This window comes from Nicotiana tabacum, chromosome 9 (assembly GCF_000715075.1).
Source record: "Nicotiana tabacum cultivar K326 chromosome 9, ASM71507v2, whole genome shotgun sequence".
Taxonomy (NCBI): Eukaryota; Viridiplantae; Streptophyta; class Magnoliopsida; order Solanales; family Solanaceae; genus Nicotiana; species Nicotiana tabacum.
In genome coordinates this window covers 8,803,301-8,823,764 of record NC_134088.1, presented here as the reverse complement: position 1 = coordinate 8,823,764, position 20,464 = coordinate 8,803,301, and the positions used below count along the sequence as shown (strand labels likewise).

The 20,464-nt window shown below is 33.3% G+C and overlaps 1 protein-coding gene across 1 annotated transcript; it reads left to right on the top strand.

Annotated features, from left to right (window-relative positions):
• The first annotated feature begins 7,267 nt into the window (after positions 1-7,267).
• LOC107812643 (NADP-dependent glyceraldehyde-3-phosphate dehydrogenase) lies at positions 7,268-13,927 on the top strand. The gene is made up of 10 exons (XM_016637789.2): positions 7,268-7,554; positions 8,807-9,000; positions 9,393-9,521; positions 9,967-10,086; positions 10,392-10,528; positions 11,123-11,278; positions 11,581-11,959; positions 12,539-12,655; positions 12,747-12,856; positions 13,770-13,927. Exons 1-10 carry the CDS (start codon positions 7,410-7,412, stop codon positions 13,777-13,779), a joined length of 1,497 nt encoding a protein of 498 aa, XP_016493275.2. The 5' UTR covers positions 7,268-7,409; the 3' UTR covers positions 13,780-13,927.
• Positions 13,928-20,464: the final 6,537 nt, after the last annotated feature.

Here is a 20,464-nt window from a genome sequence, read left to right as displayed (position 1 = left end):
AGTGCACATATGGCCATTCTCAGGCATGTTATTTAATGATTAGTCCGTACTTATTTTATCTTAAAATTTTAAATTAAAAATTTTAACTTCAGGACAACTCATGATATTTTTTTCCTAAAAAAGTGAAATTCAGAATGCACTAACTAATTACTACTAAATAGCAGCCCTTTAGAGTGGATACCTAGTGTCATTTCTACCCGAATTGGTGAGCCATTATTTTCGAGACAGAAAAAAAAAAACGAATGTCTAATTTACTTCCTAAACAGATTTAAAAAATTCTCTTCAAGTTGAGTAGATAAAAACTAATTTCATATTTTTCCAAAATTATCTATAATCACAAGTCTTACACCTTTAAATTGTTAGCGAATGAATTTCATTTTATATGATATTATTACTATTCTGAGGTGTACACTACTATTCCTTTTATAATATATAATTGCTCAAATAATAATCTTTTAAGCTTTTAACTATAAAGATTGTTTAAATTAAGATGAATTATTATTATTCGGTTTTAGGCGATAAAATGAACCTTTGCCGAGCGAGATGACTTGAAGTCACCTCCACGCAAATGGCGGAATCAAGATTTTTAGGCCGTGGATACTTTACTGATCTTAGTGTAAATTTACTATGATCAAATATGAATATAATGAGTACTCATGGTCGATTGTAATATCTTTTAGGTATAATCTATAAATACATAAAACAATTTTGCCAAAGCCAATAGATGCTTGAGCACCCATACCTCCAAATGTTAATCTGCCACTGCCTCCAAATGTATCTCCCCCGCTTACAAAATGTACTTCCTCTGCTTCATTTTATATAATTATCTTTTATTATATAATTTATTTTTAAGAAAATATATTTTTATATTAAAACTACTATCTTATACGTCGCGTTTTTACTGCAAAGGCATACTTTTATAGTCATAAAAATGACATGACATGTATGCTAGTTGTAATGTTACTCTTGGCATGTCTGGAAAGTCGTCCTTTTGTTTTATCAAGCTTCTTGTCGAGTCAAACACTATCATTTAAAATAAAAGATGAAAAGTAGTCACTTGTCAATTACACTAATTTTTTTGTTACTTTTTTTGGGGTTAGGGGGTAGAGGGGGGGGGGGATTATAAGCTTCGTATTGAACGACAATGAACCAGAATGTCTCGTTTGCTGAAAACTGATGCTAAAATTTGCTGGATTTAGGAGTATCTATATAGATAAAGTTTCACATACTGTAAAAAAAGGATATTCCCCATCTACATTTCTAATATGGTTTTGAACTGCCTTTTTTGTTTCTTTATTATGAATGTACTATAGTTGTTCGTTTCGATCAATTATTCAACATTTTGTTGGGAGTTTAGATTCATATGTCAAGAAAAAAGAGTGGATGATCTTTTTGCGCCGTGTTATAATTCGACAAAGAAATTAAATTATATACAATGTCTATGTAATTTGTTTTTAACAGTATCCATGTAAATTTAACGTTGTCAATGTGATAGTAGATTAGTTACTATTTTTCTCGGATTATCAGTTACTACATCATAGAAATTTACTTATACTACTTTATAAGTAATTTTAAAGTATAAGGAGATGTGATATATATATTCTATCCTAAAGCAAATGTTATTATGTGACTGATTTTACGGTTCGAACTCGTACTATAAGTCATAGAGAGATAATTTTATAGCTACGTCAAAGTTCCCTTCATGTGTATATAGTTAAAACTCCTTGGTAAATTGAGTGACAAAATGATAGTAAGAATTGAAAGGGGTGTGGACGTGTGGTCACTTGGTCTTGCTTGATATAGACAACCTACTTAAGTTTTTAGCACAAACTGACATTCCAACTCAACAATTTTGATGGTCAAGATATATGTGGTCCTCAAAATGAGTGTGAAATATTGTTAGCCATGCTCTTTGATATCATCGTAATGGGCTCTCACCTACTCTTTAACCAAATTTGTGGTTCTCCAAGACCTTAAAATTTGAAACATCTTCACAAAATTTGATGTTATCTTTTGATATCACACTCGATATCCGGTATCTGTATTGAATCTGACTAACTTTGAATTTGAACCAAAACATCGCACGTGAGGGACAAAACACTCCCTAATGGAAACGATTTCATACACAAAACTCACAAAACTTCTAATTAAGAATGAAGGAGTATTTACCACTTAACTATAACTCTGGTTTGAATTTGAAAACAACTTCACAACTAATTTACACTAAAGCATATGAACCACAAAGTCATCAAACACTCTATGGTCCAGAAGGTGTCCCTTTCTTGTATACACTTTCCCTCTCCTTCATGTAACATTATTGGACTGGATATAAAATTTAAAACATTAAATTAATTAATATATTATATAGTAATAGTTGAAGAACAGATATAACAGTTTAAAAAATAATTGATAGAAAATAATTACCACATATAAATTTAAAGTCAATGAATTTGATAAATATAAATATCTCAACCTTATATAAGGTGTATAAAACAATATTATTAGGGAATTGGGTGCAAACAATATTTCACTCTTTGCGAAAAAAACAAAAATTTTATTTTTCCATCCACACTCTCTTTTAGGGGTCTGCATCCAATTTTCTTTACCTGATCCTGCCAAGAATATTCCCACTCCAACTAGCATAATTTTGAAGCACATGAAATATTATAGGTTCTAAAAGGGTGTTCAAACCGAAACGAAAAACTGCGCCAAACCAATAAATCAAACTAAATCGATTAAAAACTCCGATTAAATTTGGTTTGATTTGGTTTGGTATTAAATAAAAAAATCCGAACCAAACCGACATATAAATATATAAATTTTATTTATATTTTTAAGACTTTATAGTGAATTTTCTTTAGAAAATGTAAAAATATTTGGGATCCTCTCATGTATTAACCTTGAAAGCGTAAATTAACGAAAACTTATTGTTAGACGACTACGAAAATAACTATCATGTGTTACTAAAAAAAATTTCCAATTAGAATATTTTAATAGATCATATGTTTGTCAATTTTTTTTCCATATTTACTAAATATATATTCACTTATCAAAGCTTTATCTATAATTTTAACAAAGTAAGATTGAAATAATATTCATGTAACAAAAAAATCCGAAAACCCGAAAAATCCGACAAAACCGATAAATCCAAATCGATATAGTTGGTTTGGTTTTAATAAAAACTGAACCAATTCGATCCATGTACACCCCTAGTTCTAATAAGTTTTCCTATTAATAACAATTTGATTCAATTTGTGGAGATTATTAGAAAGTAATCATTTTTTTGTAGTGTCTTAAAGACATTAGCCAAATATAGCAGCTGACAATAATTTTGGGTTCGACTCTCAACAATTATACAGACTATGTCTTGTTAATTCTGTAATTTGAGACCTTGGAGTAACTTTCAAAGATTACCAAAGAACTTAGATAAGAGCTATACAACAACAATAACAGACTAGTGTAACTTCACCAGTAGGGTTTGGAGAGGTTAATGTATACGTAGCCTTACCCCTAACAGAGGCAAATTCAGAATTTTAACTTAATGGGTTCCTAAAGAATCTCAAGTTAATATATAATAATAATTGCATTAACGAATCGGGTTCCAAGCTCAATATTCTTGTACATTTAATGAATTTTTCAACACAAATACAGGATCTAGACAAAAGTTACTGGATTCACGGGAAACCAGTGTTGTTACGCTTAATTCGGCCCTGCTTGTGAAGGTGTGTGTGTGTGTGTGTGTGTGTGTGTATTGACTAATTAAAAAATTAACTTCAGCACTAACAATTTATAGTTATACAAATAACAAAATATATCAAAACATGCTTAGGACCCGTTTGACCATGAGTTTTGCCAAAATAAATTTGGAATTTATTTTTAAAACTCATGTTTGGCCATACATTTTGCCCACATTTTGGCAAAATCCCAAAATCACCCCAATTGCTGATTTTGGGCCAAAATCCCAAAACTTGGGAATTATATACATGTTTTTCCAAAATAAAGTTGAGAAATATGTTTTAAAAACGTATGTCCAAACACATTTTCATCTTCAAACCAAACTTCATCCAAATCAGATTTTTCAAAATAAATTTGAAAATCTATGGCCAAACGCTAGCTAAATTACTTGAAATTTTCTGACGAGGTCAGCCAAACGCGAATCTATGATTTAAAGTCGATGAGAACAGAATAAGTAAGATCTTATTATATTTTATTCTTTTAATATATGTGTACATATTTCGATCGAAAAACAATAGATTCATTTAAACTCTAAGAACATGTCCTTGATCTGCCTCTAAGCCTACCTATGTTTCTAGATGACTTGAATTTCCTAATAAAACATCAACCGAGGAAGGTTCATTCATTCATTCGTTTAGTTACACCTTTTTTTGCAAAGAGAGAAAAAGATAAGAGGAAGTTTTAGACTGTGGATAGAATCAAATGCCCATACTTGGATATGGTTATATTTGGATAGTTGGATGATTGGATATATGTCCATTTTTGCAAACACTTGATACTTTCGCTATCTTTTTCTTTTTCATTTTATGTTTGAAGGATATTATCACTTTTAGCCCGCGTCAGAAACTATTTATATTTGGTAGCCGAAAAAGTGTATAAAATTTGTATATAATATACATAATGTATATATATACAAATTTTAGATATTTTTTCGACTATTATTTTTACAATGATTTTGAGAGCGGCTATACACTCTCATTTTTCCGGTGACTTTTTCAAAGCTAAGCCTTTTAATTTGTACATATCTACGTCCCTTTTCAGTTCAAGCTTAACCACCTTTGCTGACATGTGATCTTAAATCATAAATGTCATTCTTCTGTATGTTTGCTATTATTTTCGATTTCTGTTGTTATTTATTTAAGGGCGTCTTGACGCAATAGTAAAAATTGTCGATTTAAGTTAGGAAAATAGTTTTCTTGCAAAAGTTAATATTTAAGCTTACCTAATATTGTTCGACCCTTTTCTGAACTCAGCACTTAAATAAGCTTATTGGTCCGGGTTACAATTTCCATGGTTGTTCATGTATTCATTATAGATTATGCATGATATTGTTGGTAACTTAAACAAGTGAAATTTGGGACTCCTTTTCTTCATGCTTAGAACAAGAATTTTTTTGGTTTCTCACTCGGTGTCGGGTACTCGCATTGAAGCCCGACTATATTCGGATTCGCGCCGCGTAGGGTCCCATTCGGGGGGGGGGGGGTAGCGCTCCCTACCAATGATTTTTCCATACACAGGGTTCGAACTCGAGACCTCTGGTTAAAGGAAGAACAGTCTCATCCACTGCACCACATCCTTTGGTGGTGCTTAAAACAAGAATTAGAATAGGTCGAAAGAAACTGTACTTCACAAACTTGCTTGCCTCTGCTAAACCTTTCTTCCCCACCTATGCTTATATTAAAAAAATTGTTTTGATGCACAAAGTATTCCGTGTTCACGCATGGTCTGAGGAAGGGCCGCACCACAAAGGATGTGATGTAGGCATGTAATCTACCCTAATACAAGCATTAATGGTTGGTTTCATGGCTCGAGTGACACATAAATCATCACACGGAGACAACATTACTATTAAAGATATGAATTAGCTAGAGATATTTGCGGCGACTATTTCTCAATTAAGGGAAATGGGGCTTGTAGAATTTATTGGTAGTTTTTAGTGACTATTAGCTTGTTCGGCCAATCTATTTTTTTTTCTTACCAAAAATATTTTTTTTGTTGCAAAAATATTTTTGAGTAGAAGTAGATGGAGAAGTAGTTTTTGGACGCAAAAAAAGTAACTTCTTTCCAAAAATATTCTTTTAAAAAATATTTTTGAGAAAAATACACTTAAAAGTATTTTTTAAAAGCTTGGTCAAATACTAATTGCTGCTCAAATGTGTTTTCCAAATTAATTAGTCAAACACAAACTGTTTTACACCAAAAGTATTTCTTTGAAAAACACTTTTAAGAAAAACACTTTTTAAAATAAACTAATTTTAAAAATTTGGCCAAACATGCTAATATCAGCTCGAATGAAGGCTGCTATTGTAACAACATACAAATATAGAAGGATCAATCTATTATTCCAATTTATTGACTATTATTTCAAAAATCTTGCTCTTAATCTGATTTGTTCTTGTATTCCAAATAATATGTACTACGATGCATATAAAATAATACTCCTAGTTATTTTGTACCATAAAATGGTTGCATTTGTATCATAGACAACCCCATGTTTCAGCTATAAAGCCCTCCCCTCCCTCCCAACCCAAAAAAAAGAGTAGCAATTTGGTGCACAAAGTATTTAGCCGTAGCGTTTACATATGATTTGGGAAAGAGCCACACCTTAAAGTAAAAATAGCACGGGTTAACCAGTTTTCGGACTAGCAATTGAAAAATAATCAACGTTTGTAAAGTCGTTGAAAATAGCTACTATTTTGCTGCATCACGGAAAGTTCCAGCATAATATACTGGAGATTGATGCACCTGTGTATGAACTTTCAGCATATTATACTGGAACTCCAATACTCGGAAAGTTCCAGCATAATATGATGGAGATTGGAGCACATGTGTATGAACTTCCAGCATATTATGCTGGAACTCCAATACTCGGAAAGTTCCAGCATAATATGCTGGAGATTGGAGCACATGTGTATGAACTTCCAGCATATTATGCTGGAACTACAGTATATTATGCTAGAATATTTTCCGAATTTTGAGCGATATTTTCGTTCAAATTTATCTTTACATGAAAAGTGACTAAAATTCAAATACTTTTGAAACTGTGGCTATTTTTCAAATATCACTTGTAAATCTAGCTATTTTTGAATTTCACCCCACCTTAGAGGGTGTAATGTAGACAGTCTAACCTAATGCAAGCATTAATGACTGCTTTCACGACTTAAACTTGTGATTTATAGGTCACACATAGACAAATTTATTGTTGTTTTAAGGTCCCTTCTAAAGCCCAAAAAAACACCTTCCTAAATAAACAAGAAATTAAATAATGGAAGACTTGGAACCACATGAGATGACATATCAAATTGTAAATAAAAGATTTATATCAAAAAGAAAGAAAAAGTATAAAGCCATGAAACTTTTCCAAGTGGACCGTTCAAAAGGAAACGTGTCTCAACTAACTTTTAATTTTCTAACTGCTATCTCAAAATGGCAATCCCGTAAATGATCATCAAAAACAATGTCAAATATCAATCCAGAATCCATGTCTCAAATTGCTCAGTATTAAGTGTGGCTCACCTTTCTCCAATATTTATAGACTCACTCTTTTACTCACTTCACTCTATATTCACCACTAAACAATTAAAAAATATCCAACATTTATCTTTTTTTTCCTTTGTTTTCTCTTACTAGAAGAAATATTTCTAGTAAAAAAAAGCTTTGATTTATTTGTAAAAATGGCAGGTAATGGAGTGTTTGTAGATATAATTGAGGGAGATGTGTTTAAGTACTATTCTGAAGGAGAATGGAAGAAATCAGCTTCTGGAAAATCTGTTGCCATCATTAATCCTACTACTAGAAAAACACAGTATAAGGTTCAAGGTATGATAAAAATGAAATTATTAATTTTTTCAAATTTTTGCTTCGGTGATATTATTTTTTGGCTGTTATAGTTCTTTGTCATAATTGCTGTGATTTTAGGGGTAGGGGTAAGGACTACGTACACAGAGGTAGAGCCAGAATTTCATGTTTATGGGTTCGGAATTCTAAGTGTTTTAAGCTACCGGGTTCTAAATTAATAATTTATATATATTTAATGAAATTTTAAAGACAAATACAGGGTTCGAATCAAAGATACTGGGTTCGGCCGAATCCGCTCGAAGCACTCTAGCTCCGCCCTGTGCGGACATATTACCCTCTTCGTACTCCACTTGTGAGAATATATTGGCTATGTTATTGTTGTAAATTTTTGTGTGGTGAAAATAACAAGGTTTCTGATGTTTGGGGGTTCATGAAATTTTGTGCAAGTACTTTGGAATTTTTTGTACTGTAGCTCCAGCTTCAGAATTAATTGTTCTGTTCTGAATTTTATGATCATTGGATCAGACTGTGATGTGGGGAACAACCAAGAACTTATAGTACTAGATTCTCTTTTTTCTAATGGATTTTAGTTATACGCGGTTTTTTGCACTATCAGTGTAGTTTAACCTATTATAGAAGATTACCTACCATTTTTATCAGTCATCGATTAATGTTTATTGTAGATATTTACCTTTAATTGCTCGTAAGTGACCTGATTGTGTAAAATTTATACTATCAACGCATAGTTTGTAAAACTCTTTTCTAATATATAAAAGAACTTATGCATGGACTATTTTTGGTTTTGCATCCAAGTGTCTTCATGTCCTTATGTGGTGCTTATGCTTTCCTGAGTCGAAGGTCTATTGGAAACAACTTCTCTATCTCCACAAGGTAGGGGTAAGGTCGGCATATACATTACCCTCCCAAATCAGTGGCGAAACAGGAAATTTCCCCAAGGGTGTTCAAACTTGAAAGAAGTGAAAGAAATTCCCCGAAAATGGGTATTCAATATATGTTATGTACCTCTAAAACCTAATACTTTACCTATATATACAGTGTCATTTTTCAACAAAGGATGGTCAACTGGCCACCCGTAAGGCAATGTAGCTTAACCCATGTCCAAATCTCACTATGTGGGATTATACTGGGTATATTATTGTTGCCGTTGTTTTCATGTTCTTGTCTTGGAAATTTAAGAATTTATTGCAGAAATTAACCAACAATTAAGTGTGGGATTTCATGGATATTTTGGTATTTTTGTTTTTCGGTGCAGCATGTACACAAGAAGAGGTGAACAAGGTAATGGAAGTAGCGAAAGCGGCACAAAAATCATGGTCGAAAACACCACTCTGGAAAAGAGCTGAGCTGCTTCATAAGGCAGCTGCAATCTTGAAAGAACACAAAGCCCCTATTGCAGAATGTCTTGTAAAAGAAATTGCAAAACCAGCTAAAGATGCTGTCACTGAGGTACGTCATGATTAGAAAATTCTATGTTTCGCGGATTCTCCGAAATGCTACGGCACCCATGTTACCTCGTCCAAAAGTACACTACTTTTGGAGGAACCGACACGCACCCGAAGACATTTTCGGAGAGTCCGAGCAGCATAATTAAAAGTAGGATTTAAGTTATATACACTAATAGCATGTCAGTGTAAAGATTCTTTACACTATCAGTGTTGTTTAACATGTGATGGCATGGTCGGAAATATTTTTACCAGGTTACTGCTAAATAGTTATAATCTAGATTTACTTGTAAGTATCTTAAACGTAATGACCTGATTGTATAAATATTTTTTATTTTTATCATTTTGGAAATTTTAATTGCTTTATCAACTGATAACGATGTGGATTTGATGAAGGTTGTAAGATCTGGAGATTTGGTTTCTTATACTGCTGAAGAAGGAGTTAGAATTCTTGGGGAGGGTAAGTTCTTGGTTTCTGATAGTTTCCCTGGAAATGAAAGGACCAAATACTGCCTCACTTCCAAGGTACATTTCTTGACTAATTTATTTAATTTTGCTTTATTAAGTTGTCGCTTAGTGTAAACAGTCATCAATTTGCATTGTTAGTCAGAGGATTAATATATTTTAACAACTTGTCTATTATTTTCCTTTCATTGTTTTTTCAAAGCATGATGGCTTTACACCTTTATAAATTGTTGGATCAATGAGCTTGTCCAATGAATACGACTTTGTGTCACCCGTTGGAAATGTTATTGTAGTGGTATTATATCGCCAGGATATTTTATTGTGTTGCTTCTTATGAGTTGCTGTATTAGTATTACTAACTGCATAAGTGGCTGCGTATCTTCTGTAAATTTTCCGTTTTCAGTAGCAACATACAGATAAACTCACATTTTGTTCTTGAAGTATTGATATTAGGTAAGTTTATTGGAAAAATACTGATTATGACCTTCACGTCCTTGGAGTACAGATCCCGTTGGGTGTGATTCTAGCCATTCCTCCTTTCAACTATCCAGTCAATCTTGCCGTCTCCAAGATTGCTCCTGCACTAATTGCTGGGAACTCTTTAGTTCTCAAGCCACCAACTCAGGTTTCTTCACTAAATTCTGTTTCACATTAGCTGTATTATAATGCGTTAACTCTTATATAGTTTCTCCACTCATCATAAGCATTTCCCGTCTGTGTTGCTCAGACTTAAATGCGGTCGGGTGCGTGTCGGATCCTCACAAAGTAGTGCATATTTGGAGGATTTGACACGTGTGCGGCGGCAATTTGGAGAGTCCGTGCAACATAGAATTTTCTGTTCTATAAATGGCTCATATGAGCATCATTTAACTTTGAGAAAAAAAGTACCAATATGAGGTTAAACTTACTTTGAAGGATCATTTCTAACAGGGTGCTGTGGCTTGCCTTCATATGGTGCATTGCTTCCACTTAGCTGGATTTCCGAAAGGCCTTATCAGTTGTGTGACGGGAAAAGGTTCTGAAATCGGTGATTTTCTCACTATGCATCCCGGAGTACACTGTATAAGGTAAATTGTACCTCATCTATTTTATGTTGCTCTCATAGTTGCATTTGTTTTGATTTTTCGTTAAGACGCTTATGGGTTCGGGATTTTAGACCGTTTAAGTTACTGGATTCTAAAGTAATACTCACTCTGTTTCATATAAAATGAGGTATTTTCCTTTTCAGTCTGTTCCAAAACAAATGACACATTTCTAAATTTGGAAATAATTAAACTTTAAACTCTTTTATTTTACCCATTTACCCTTAATAAGAAGCTTTTATAGCCACACAAATGTCATGGCCCCACAAACCTTTTATCCCTTAAGCTTTTAACACCACAAATTTCAAAAGACTACTTCTTTTTTCTTAAACTCCGTGCCGAGTCAAACTACCTCATTTAATATGAAACGAAGGAGTAATTTTTACTTACTAAATGATTTTCTTAAGATAAATACAGAGTTTGGACCAAGATTACAAGGTTTAACCGAACACATATTATACACACTAACTCCGCCCTGCTTAGACTGCAAAGAATACTACTGAGTAAACAAGATCCTTCACGCCGTTCTTGATATTTGTGTATCCATGCATAACTGTATACTTGTTTTTCTTTTATCAGCTTCACTGGTGGAGATACCGGCGTCGCAATCTCAAAGAAAGCAGGAATGATCCCTCTACAGATGGAGCTCGGAGGAAAGGATGCTTGTATTGTGCTTGAGGATGCTGATTTAGATTTGGCTGCTGGAAGCATTGTGAAAGGAGGGTTTTCTTACAGGTATGTGAATTTTCTTTTCATTATCGAAACAAAACATGTTAATAGTGAAATGGGGTTTGAGCGTTGGTCTCGGTGATATAGGTTGACACACATGTGCTCGCAACTGCATTAGTATGAGGCCATTGAAAACCATCCCTTGTATACATCGTTGTATAGTTCATTATTACGCGTACGATAAGTGATATTATAACATGAATTAGGAGTTGGACGATGTCGATACAACATGAATAAGCTTAATTTGCTTAAGTACCTGATTGTCTTGGCAATACTTCATTAACAATTGATATCCATGTCTACCACAGCGGTCAAAGATGCACAGCCGTTAAGGTCGTGTTGGTGATGGAATCAGTTGCTGACACTCTTGTTGAGAAGGTAAACGCTAAAGTGGCAAAATTAACCGTCGGGCCACCAGAAGATGATTGTGATATCACTCCAGTTGTCTCTGAATCATCTGCAAACTTCATCGAGGGGTTGGTCATGGACGCGAAGCAGAAAAATGCAACTTTTTGCCAGCAATACAAGAGAGAAGGCAACCTCATTTGGCCCTTGTTGTTAGACAATGTTAGGCCAGACATGAGGATTGCATGGGAAGAACCATTCGGGCCAGTTTTGCCTGTTATTCGGATCAACTCTGTCGAAGAAGGAATTCACCACTGCAACGCTAGCAATTTCGGTCTGCAGGTACTGTTTCACTTTCTAATATAACGTGTGTAAAAACATAATTATGTCTTAAACTTTTAGGTAAGATAGTCAAAGAACAAAGTATTAGAACATGCCGAGTTAATGGGTTCAAGTCTCACCGCCACGTATTGTCAAAAGGAATTTTCACGTCCTTGGCCCATGAAAAAGAACTAGGCCGCATGTGATGGGGCGTGTTGGAGACATAATTAAATAAGTACCTTCTCTCTAATGAAGGGGAGTTTTGGAGCAACAGTTGAGTTGTCTACTCCATATGACCTATAGGTCACGCGTTCAAGTCGTGGAAGTGCTTGCATTAGGATAGGCTATCTACATCATACCCCTAGCGGGTGTGGCCCTTCTTCAGACCCTGCGTGAATGCGGGATACTCTATGCATCGGCCTACCCTTTGTTTTGTTCTCTCTAATAACTTAAGCTTTTTTTTAGAACGGTAACAAGCTCTAATAACTTAAGGTTTTGGACGAGATGTTCGCACAATTCGACGTGTTCATTACTTCATCTTATGTTCCATTGCCAATACATTAGCTGTCTCTAAGGTTGAAAATTTTGACTTCACTACAGGGTTGTGTATTCACCAAAGACATCAACAAAGCAATACTTATCAGTGATGCCATGGAAACAGGAACAGTTCAGATTAACTCAGCCCCGGCTCGTGGACCGGATCATTTTCCATTCCAGGTAAACTCCTTTTTAATACTCTAAACTACTTGAGTTTTGATTATTTTCGCGGTAGGTTCTTAGTAATCGAGGTAATTAATTTGTTTAACAGGGAATTAAGGACAGTGGAATTGGATCACAAGGGATTACTAACAGCATTAACATGATGACCAAAGTCAAGACTACTGTTATCAACTTGCCAACCCCATCTTATACTATGGGGTAAAACACTATTGCTTTAGAAATAAGACAATAATTAGTACGCTATGTTGTAGATTGTAGTGAACTTGCAGCCAACTTTTGTTTCTGAGTTATTGTTTATTTCCCCTTTTGAACTTGTCAACGTTAATAATATTGGTGACATTGGGGCATAATATCGAGTTAACTATTTACTTTTGGATTTCTCTAAAAATTGCTACATTTAAATATCAAATCTGCGTCCTCTATGGACCTTTGCTCAATCAACTTTTAATGTATTGTCGTGATAAAATCACTAAACTATTTCTTATAATTAAAATTACTTAACTTTACCTAAGCATCACAGAAAGTTCCTACTTCTCAAGTAAGAGATTTTGCCCAAGTTTTATATTGGTTTTTCTCTCAACTGCTAGTAATTTTTTTGAAGAGGCTCTCACTTCCACCAGAAAATGCTGTAAATGTTATAAAACATTCTCGAGTATTACAAGTCATATACATTTTCTTGGTAAAGAATTATCAGAAAATCATGCTAGTCTTCATAATCTACTATGATTATTTAGCTATGCTATTAAATTAAGCGATGTTTCTTGTTATTCTGCTGTTGTTGGTAATATGCCGTGTTACTATTGCCATTTCATGGTTTGTGCACTATTGTTTTCTTTTCAAAAAGTGATGTGACTATGTTTCACATGAGCCGATGGTGTATCGAAAATAACCTCTCTATCTTCACAAGGTAGGGGTAAGCTTGCGTATGCACTACCCTTCCCAGATCTCACTTGTAGTATTACACTGGATTTATTGTTGTTGTAACCTGATATTTATAAAAATCTTACGTTGTCGGTGTGAGTATATATACACATAGGTTAAGATCATTTTAAAATTTCTTTTCCTTCAAAAGATGGTTCTTGACTTTATTTTACTGGTTTAATTTTCACAGAAAGTTATGACTTTGAAAAAAGGCAAATTATGAAGATCTACGGCCATTTATCCTGCAATGCTGGGCTCTTCTTCGGCTTCTTAATTTGGGCCTCTCTGTGGGCTGGTTTAGTAATTTTGTGCATTCACAGCAAATAAAGTTTTCTTTCCATGGCCAAACCTTCATTTTTTTCACACAAATTAATGGATAAATAAAAGAGGTAAAAATAGCACGAGCTAGCAGTTTTCGGACTAGTCATTCAAAAATAGCCAGCGTTTGCAAAGTTATTAAAAACTAGCCACTATTTTGCCTCAATAGGGAATGGTCCAGCATAATATACTGGAGATCAGTGCACCTATGTATGAACTTCCAGCATATTATGCTGGAACTCCAACACGCGGAAAGTTCCAGCATAATATACTGGAGATTGGAACACCTGTGTATGAACTTCCAACATATTATGCTGGACCGGTATATTATACTGGAACTCCAGTATATTATACTGGAGTATTTCCGGATTTTAAACATTGTTTTCGTTTAGATTTATCTTTACATGAAAAGTGGCTAAATTTCGATTACTTTTAAAACTATAGCTATTTTTGAATGATCACTCGTAAATTTGGTTATTTTTTAATTTCTCCCATAAAAGAGGGATCAAGTTTGAAATGGCTAAAATGCCAATAGGATTCGGATGCATAACAATAGAACTGTATTCAAATGTGGGACAAATTTCAAAAATAGCCATTTTGCGAACTTGCAATTGAAACATTGTCACAAATTCAAAAGTCATTGAAAAATAGCTATGGTAGAATTCATGACAGTGCAGTGGATTTTGAACTTAAAAAAATTGTAACTCCATGACAGTATCCTGGATTATGTCCATAACACTTTCATGCAGTTTCACTTTTTTTAAGTTCGAAATTCATGATACTGTCATGGATTTAACAAAATCAGGACAGTATCCTGGATTTTCACTTGCTCAAGTTCGAAATCTATGACGTTGTCATAGTGTTTATGCATTAAAACTTGTTACCTTTCAACGATAGCATGGCTATTTTTCAAAAAAAAAAAAAAACCGAAAAATGGCTAGTCCGTACAATTTTTACTCAAATGTGACACTTGGTTAATGGGCTACTGCTTTTTCTTGACATAGTGGGCTTACCCTTAAATAATACATTTTACTCAAATCTCTTTTTTCTTTCTAATCACAAATCTAGAAAAATCTAATTAAGAGAATTTACTCATAGGTATAATTCAAGTGATATATTGACCATATGTTATCCATGGTTGGAGTATAGTGATCCGATAGATACTCATTAATTATTTAAGAGGGTAGTATAAAATTCACTCAAAATTAGTCAAATTATTTGGGATCTCTATAACAATAAAGTCTGATTTCACAACCACACAAAATAAAAATAAAAAGAGAGAGAATAATTTGTTAAACCTAATCTATATAAATAGTATACTCTTGTCAGTTGTACAAGTTGAAAACAATATTGTAAAGATTAGAATAACAAATCTGACATGACTGCACTTAGTTCTAATTCCATTGGCTCGCTACTAATACTAATAAATTATTTATTATTTTAAGCATAAAGGAATTCTTTTGTTAATTTTATTCTTGTCTTACTTTAGAGAACTCTTCTTTTTCAATAATAACACAATAATGTTAAGCAAATAAAATGGTCATACCCTACTACCTACCCTATGTGTGATCTCAAGCTTAATTAATTTAATTAAATCCTATATATCTGATACCAAAAAAGAAAGTATATTATTGTCACACTTATCTAACACTGCATGCATATAAGTAATTTAATAAGTGAAGTTGATAGTTCTAAATGGGAGTTTTGGAGCACCAGTCAAGTTACTTCGTGTGATTTATAGGTCACGGTTCGAGCCGTGGAATCAGTCACTGATGCTTGCATCAGGATAATCTATTTACATCACATCTCTTTGGCGTACGATCCTTCCCTGGACCCTGTATAAACACGAAATACTTTGTGCACCAAAAGAGCAGGAGTTCAACAGAATCTGTTTCTTAGGCTGCCAATCTTTTTTGGTGGATAGCCAGAAATATAATTTATTTTTTTCTAGTTATCTTCGTGTCATACTCTTAAATTTTAAATTTTTCCTCATATATAAAATTAATAAGATATATACAGTTGCTAAGAGTTGACTAGAAATTTTTTATTGATTATTATTGTAAAAAAAGCTCAGATCCCTTTACATTTTACCATTCTACTCCATTAGTTATTATTACAATATTCTTGTACTGTTTGTTGTGACAATCTTCAACATTCCTCTAGAATTATATTTTCTTTATTTAATTTCTCTGTAGATCTTTTATGGGCAAAGAGTATTTTAACTGACGGCTGAAATTATTTATATTCGGTAATTATAAATGTGTATTAATTTTATATTTAATTAAAAAATGTGTGTATATATATATATATATATATATATATATATATATATATATATATATATATATATATATATATATATATATATATATATATATATATATATATATATATATATATATATATATATATATATATATATATATATATATATATATATATATATATATATATATATATATATATATATATATATATATATATATATATATATATATATATATATATATATATATATATATATATATATATATATATATATATATATATATATATATATATATATATATATATATATATATATATAATTGCCCGAATTCAATAGCTATTGCTCATACCCTTACTTATATTAAAATATTTAATAAATATTTATAAATATTATTGTAATATATAGTCTTGAGATTATTATATTAATCCATAAACTTCACACTCTAGATCCACCTCTGATTTAGATCTGCATTATGTATTTTCGCTTACCAATCTATTTTTTTTTCTATTTGAAGTTTCCTTTTTTCCTTAATCCTTTGATGATTTATTCTGTAATTTGATACATGATAGAGTCTAGATTTCATTTGAATTTTGGTATATCCAAATAATTATTTGTTTTGATTAAAGCGACAAGCTTCAATAATTTTAAATCAGAAGAAAATAGTATTAGTATAATTCTCTATTGTTTTAAATAGAATTTTCAGACTGTTTATCACTTCAGAAAAAAATCACTAAACTAAAATGATTGTCATATTATTTTGAGAATCAAGAATCTTTGAATAATTAAAGAATATCCCATATTTAAGTTGTATTTATACATTTTTTTAAAATAGCCAGTACTCACTCATTATAAAATACATTGTATAAATAAGGAAAAAATAATCGTAACTATTGAAATGGTCTAATTAAAGAGTACAATGGGATTGGGGTGAGGTGTAAAGTAGTCTTTTACTTAAAAAAAATTAAAGATAAAAATAGGGTTTGTTGATATATATGTCAAGACAAAGACAGATACCTACAACTTAAGCAAGTAGCTTTTTAATTTAAGTGGAAAAAAAAATTAATTGTTATTTCTTTTATAAGTTAGTACAATAATTAAAGCTTTGAATTCATGGATAATCTTCATTATTTAATTTTAGAAAGAAGGAAAAAAAGGTATATCAGCCGTGTAACACATACTCACATAGTCATTGTTAATACTCCTTTTTTCTTGAAAAAGAAAAATGTAATTTACGCATACATATTTACTTGTTTCACATCATCTTCGATTAATCGCTATCCAAAAAATTCATAAAATCCTGCTAAATAAATATATTTAAATCAATTTTCAAAATATTTCATATCACCGTTAATATTTCTAGGGTCGAGGTATATGTATCCGTTTTGTGCGAATAATATTAATTAATAATTTGTATAAAACTTATGTATCTGAAAATTGCATAAAAAGTATGTATAACAATTTTCATTATAATAATATTTACAAATGCTTGAAAAAAAAAATGCAATAAAGGAGAAACTGTTAATTTGATCTGTCAAATACAAATCAAGAAGAGGAGCCTTGTAGGCAATGATAAAATTGTCTTCGTGTGATCAGCTATAGCTCACTGGTTCGAGCCGTGAAAAAGCTACTAGTGTTTGTAGTAAGGTAGACTGTCTATATCACACTCTTGAGGTACAACCCTACTCCGAATATTGTGTGAATACGGAATACCATTCTTTTCCTAAATACAGATCAGTCATCTCCCAAAGGTACAAGTTTGATGGGTGAAGGTAAAAATATTTTTGTTGTTATTATGAGGGTATATTCTAAATTGTAGGTACAAGTTTTGAACCTAATCAAAGACAGAAATCAGCAATGGAGAAAAAAAAGAATATGAAAGGTACTTTTGGAAAGGATGGGAACAATAATAGAGGTTCTTTTTCTTTGAATTTACCTGAAGTATTGTATTAGAGAAATGGGGCCCTTCCGCAATTATATTGTGCTTATGTGACTTGCCGAGGTGGTTGGTTTTGCTCTCGGGTGAGTTAGTGAAACGGGACACTTAGTCCCTAAGTTGGAGGCTTAAGTTCAAAGGGTTGACTTAGCTTGAATTTTGTGTAGACGACATCGAAATGGAGTTTTGACGATTCTGGTAGCTTCGTATGGTGATATTGGACTTAGGAGTATGTTCGAATACTGATTTGAAAGTTCGTAGGTTGTTTCAGTTTGAATTGGCGAAAATTGGAAAGTTGAAGGTTTGGAAGGTTGAGAAGTTTGACCGGGAGTTGACTTTATTAATATCGAGGGTCGAATTCCGATTCTTGAAGTTAAAATAGGTCTGTTGTGTCATTTATGACTTGTGTTCAAAATTTAAGGTCAATCGGAGTTGGTTTGATATGAATCGGCATTAGTTTTGGAAGTTGGATGTTCATGATTTCAATAGGCTTGAATTGAGTTGCGATTTGTAGAATCGATGTTGTTTGATGTGATTTTTGGCCTCGAATAGGTCCCTTATATGTTTTATAACTTATTGGTATATTCAAATAGAATCCCGGAGGCCACGGGTGTGTGTCTGATTGAAATCGTGATAATTTTGAACTTAGTTGATTGCTGAAGCTGCTACTATTCTAGTGTCATTGCACCTGCGGAGGGTTGGATGCAGGTGCAGACACGCAGGTGCGAGAGGGGGGTCATCCCAGAAGCGACCTTGAGTGGGCTTGGCTAAGACAGCAGATGCGCATCTGCGAGCCTACAGGTGCGGAGGAGCTGGTTGTCGATGCGGACTAGGCCAATTTGGTCGGTGGTCGCATGAGCGGACATTGTCCGCATGAGCCTGGGCTCCGCAGAAGCACAAGACAAGATGCGCTTTAGGAATCCGCATGTGTGAAATTTCAGGGGCCTAAATGAGAGCCACACCTGCGATGGAAATTCCGCAAGTACTGTCATGACCCCAAAACACCCCGTCCGTGATGGCGCCTATCGCAGTACTAGGCTAGCCGATTCGACATTTATAGCATAAAAGAGTCTTTTTCTAAATTCATTTACTAATCAGATGTTATAACAAATCTTCCGTTTAAACATTTCAGAACAAGCGGAAATAAATATGCAAAACATCAACCACTACCCGATCTCGGTGTCACTAGTCATGAGCCACTAAAATACAATCTGATATTGTCTACTCAATACAAGATGAGTTTGATAAATACAATTACTGAAAGATAGGAAGGAGAAAGGCAGAGCTACGGATGTCGTACAGCTACCTTGCTAATTCCGAAAATGCTCTGAAGGAAAAGGTCAGCTCTCACACGGATGCCCTGGCACCTGGGTCTGCACACAAGGTGCAGGGAGTAACGTGAGTATGCCAACTCAGTAAGTTATAGTTATAAATAAAGGCTGAGTGTAGTGACGAGCATTTAAAAATCATATACATCTCATAACATAAAAACCTCGGTGGAAATAACAAGATCAAATCAGTATATAAATTCCGAACATCTCGAAAAAACTCCAGTTTCAATGAAAGTTATTTAAAATATTTGTTCAACATTTTCATTAGAAGCTCAGTGTAAAAAAAGAGTGAAAACAGTAATTTCTTAAAACAAGCCCCCCAGGCAAAGTATCACTGTATATATATATAGCCCCTCGGCAAGCCTCTCAGTCACTCGTGACTCAACTCTCATCAATCAGCACTCACGCTCAATAGGTACCTTATAATAACCGATGCGGCATGCAGCCTGATCCATAATATATAGTCGACTGCACTCACTGGGGGTGTGTAGACTCCGGAGGGGCTCCTACAGCCCAAGCACTATATCGTTACAACGGCTAGTCAATTATATAAATATGTATATGTATGTATGTATGTATGTATGTATGTATGTATGTATGTATGTATGTATGTATGTATGTATGTATATATATATATATATATATATAACATTGCGGCGTGCAGCACGATCCCTAACTATCCTCACAATCCGGCCCTCGGCCTCACTCACTCGTCAACCTCACAAGCCACTCGGGCATTTCAGTACAAACTCAGGGAACTCAGCTCAAAACAACTTTCATATATTAAAATAGAGTGATGAACAAATTTAAACAATAAACATGTATAAACCATGACTGAGGATAATGCTTTCTATAAAAACAATGTGAGGATAACAGTAAAGTACCCCTGAAGGTCCAAACAGTACGGCACAAGGCCCGCAACATGGCATTCAGCCTAAGTTAACAAAATCATCTCTAAAACACATAGATATCATATAGAGTTTATCAAAATATGCAACTCTACAGTTGCCACGGGACGGACCAAGTCACAATCC

What these genes read in the sequence shown, in the direction of transcription:
- LOC107812643 (XM_016637789.2), top strand. Translation starts at nt 7,410, where the DNA reads ATGGCAGGTAATGGAGTGTTTGTAGATATAATTGAGGGAGATGTGTTT. An exon ending in CTAAAGATGCTGTCACTGAG is followed by an intron (nt 9,001 to 9,392) that starts GTACGTCATGAT and finishes GATTTGATGAAG; the next exon opens with GTTGTAAGATCTGGAGATTT. An exon ending in TTCTCAAGCCACCAACTCAG is followed by an intron (nt 10,087 to 10,391) that starts GTTTCTTCACTA and finishes CATTTCTAACAG; the next exon opens with GGTGCTGTGGCTTGCCTTCA.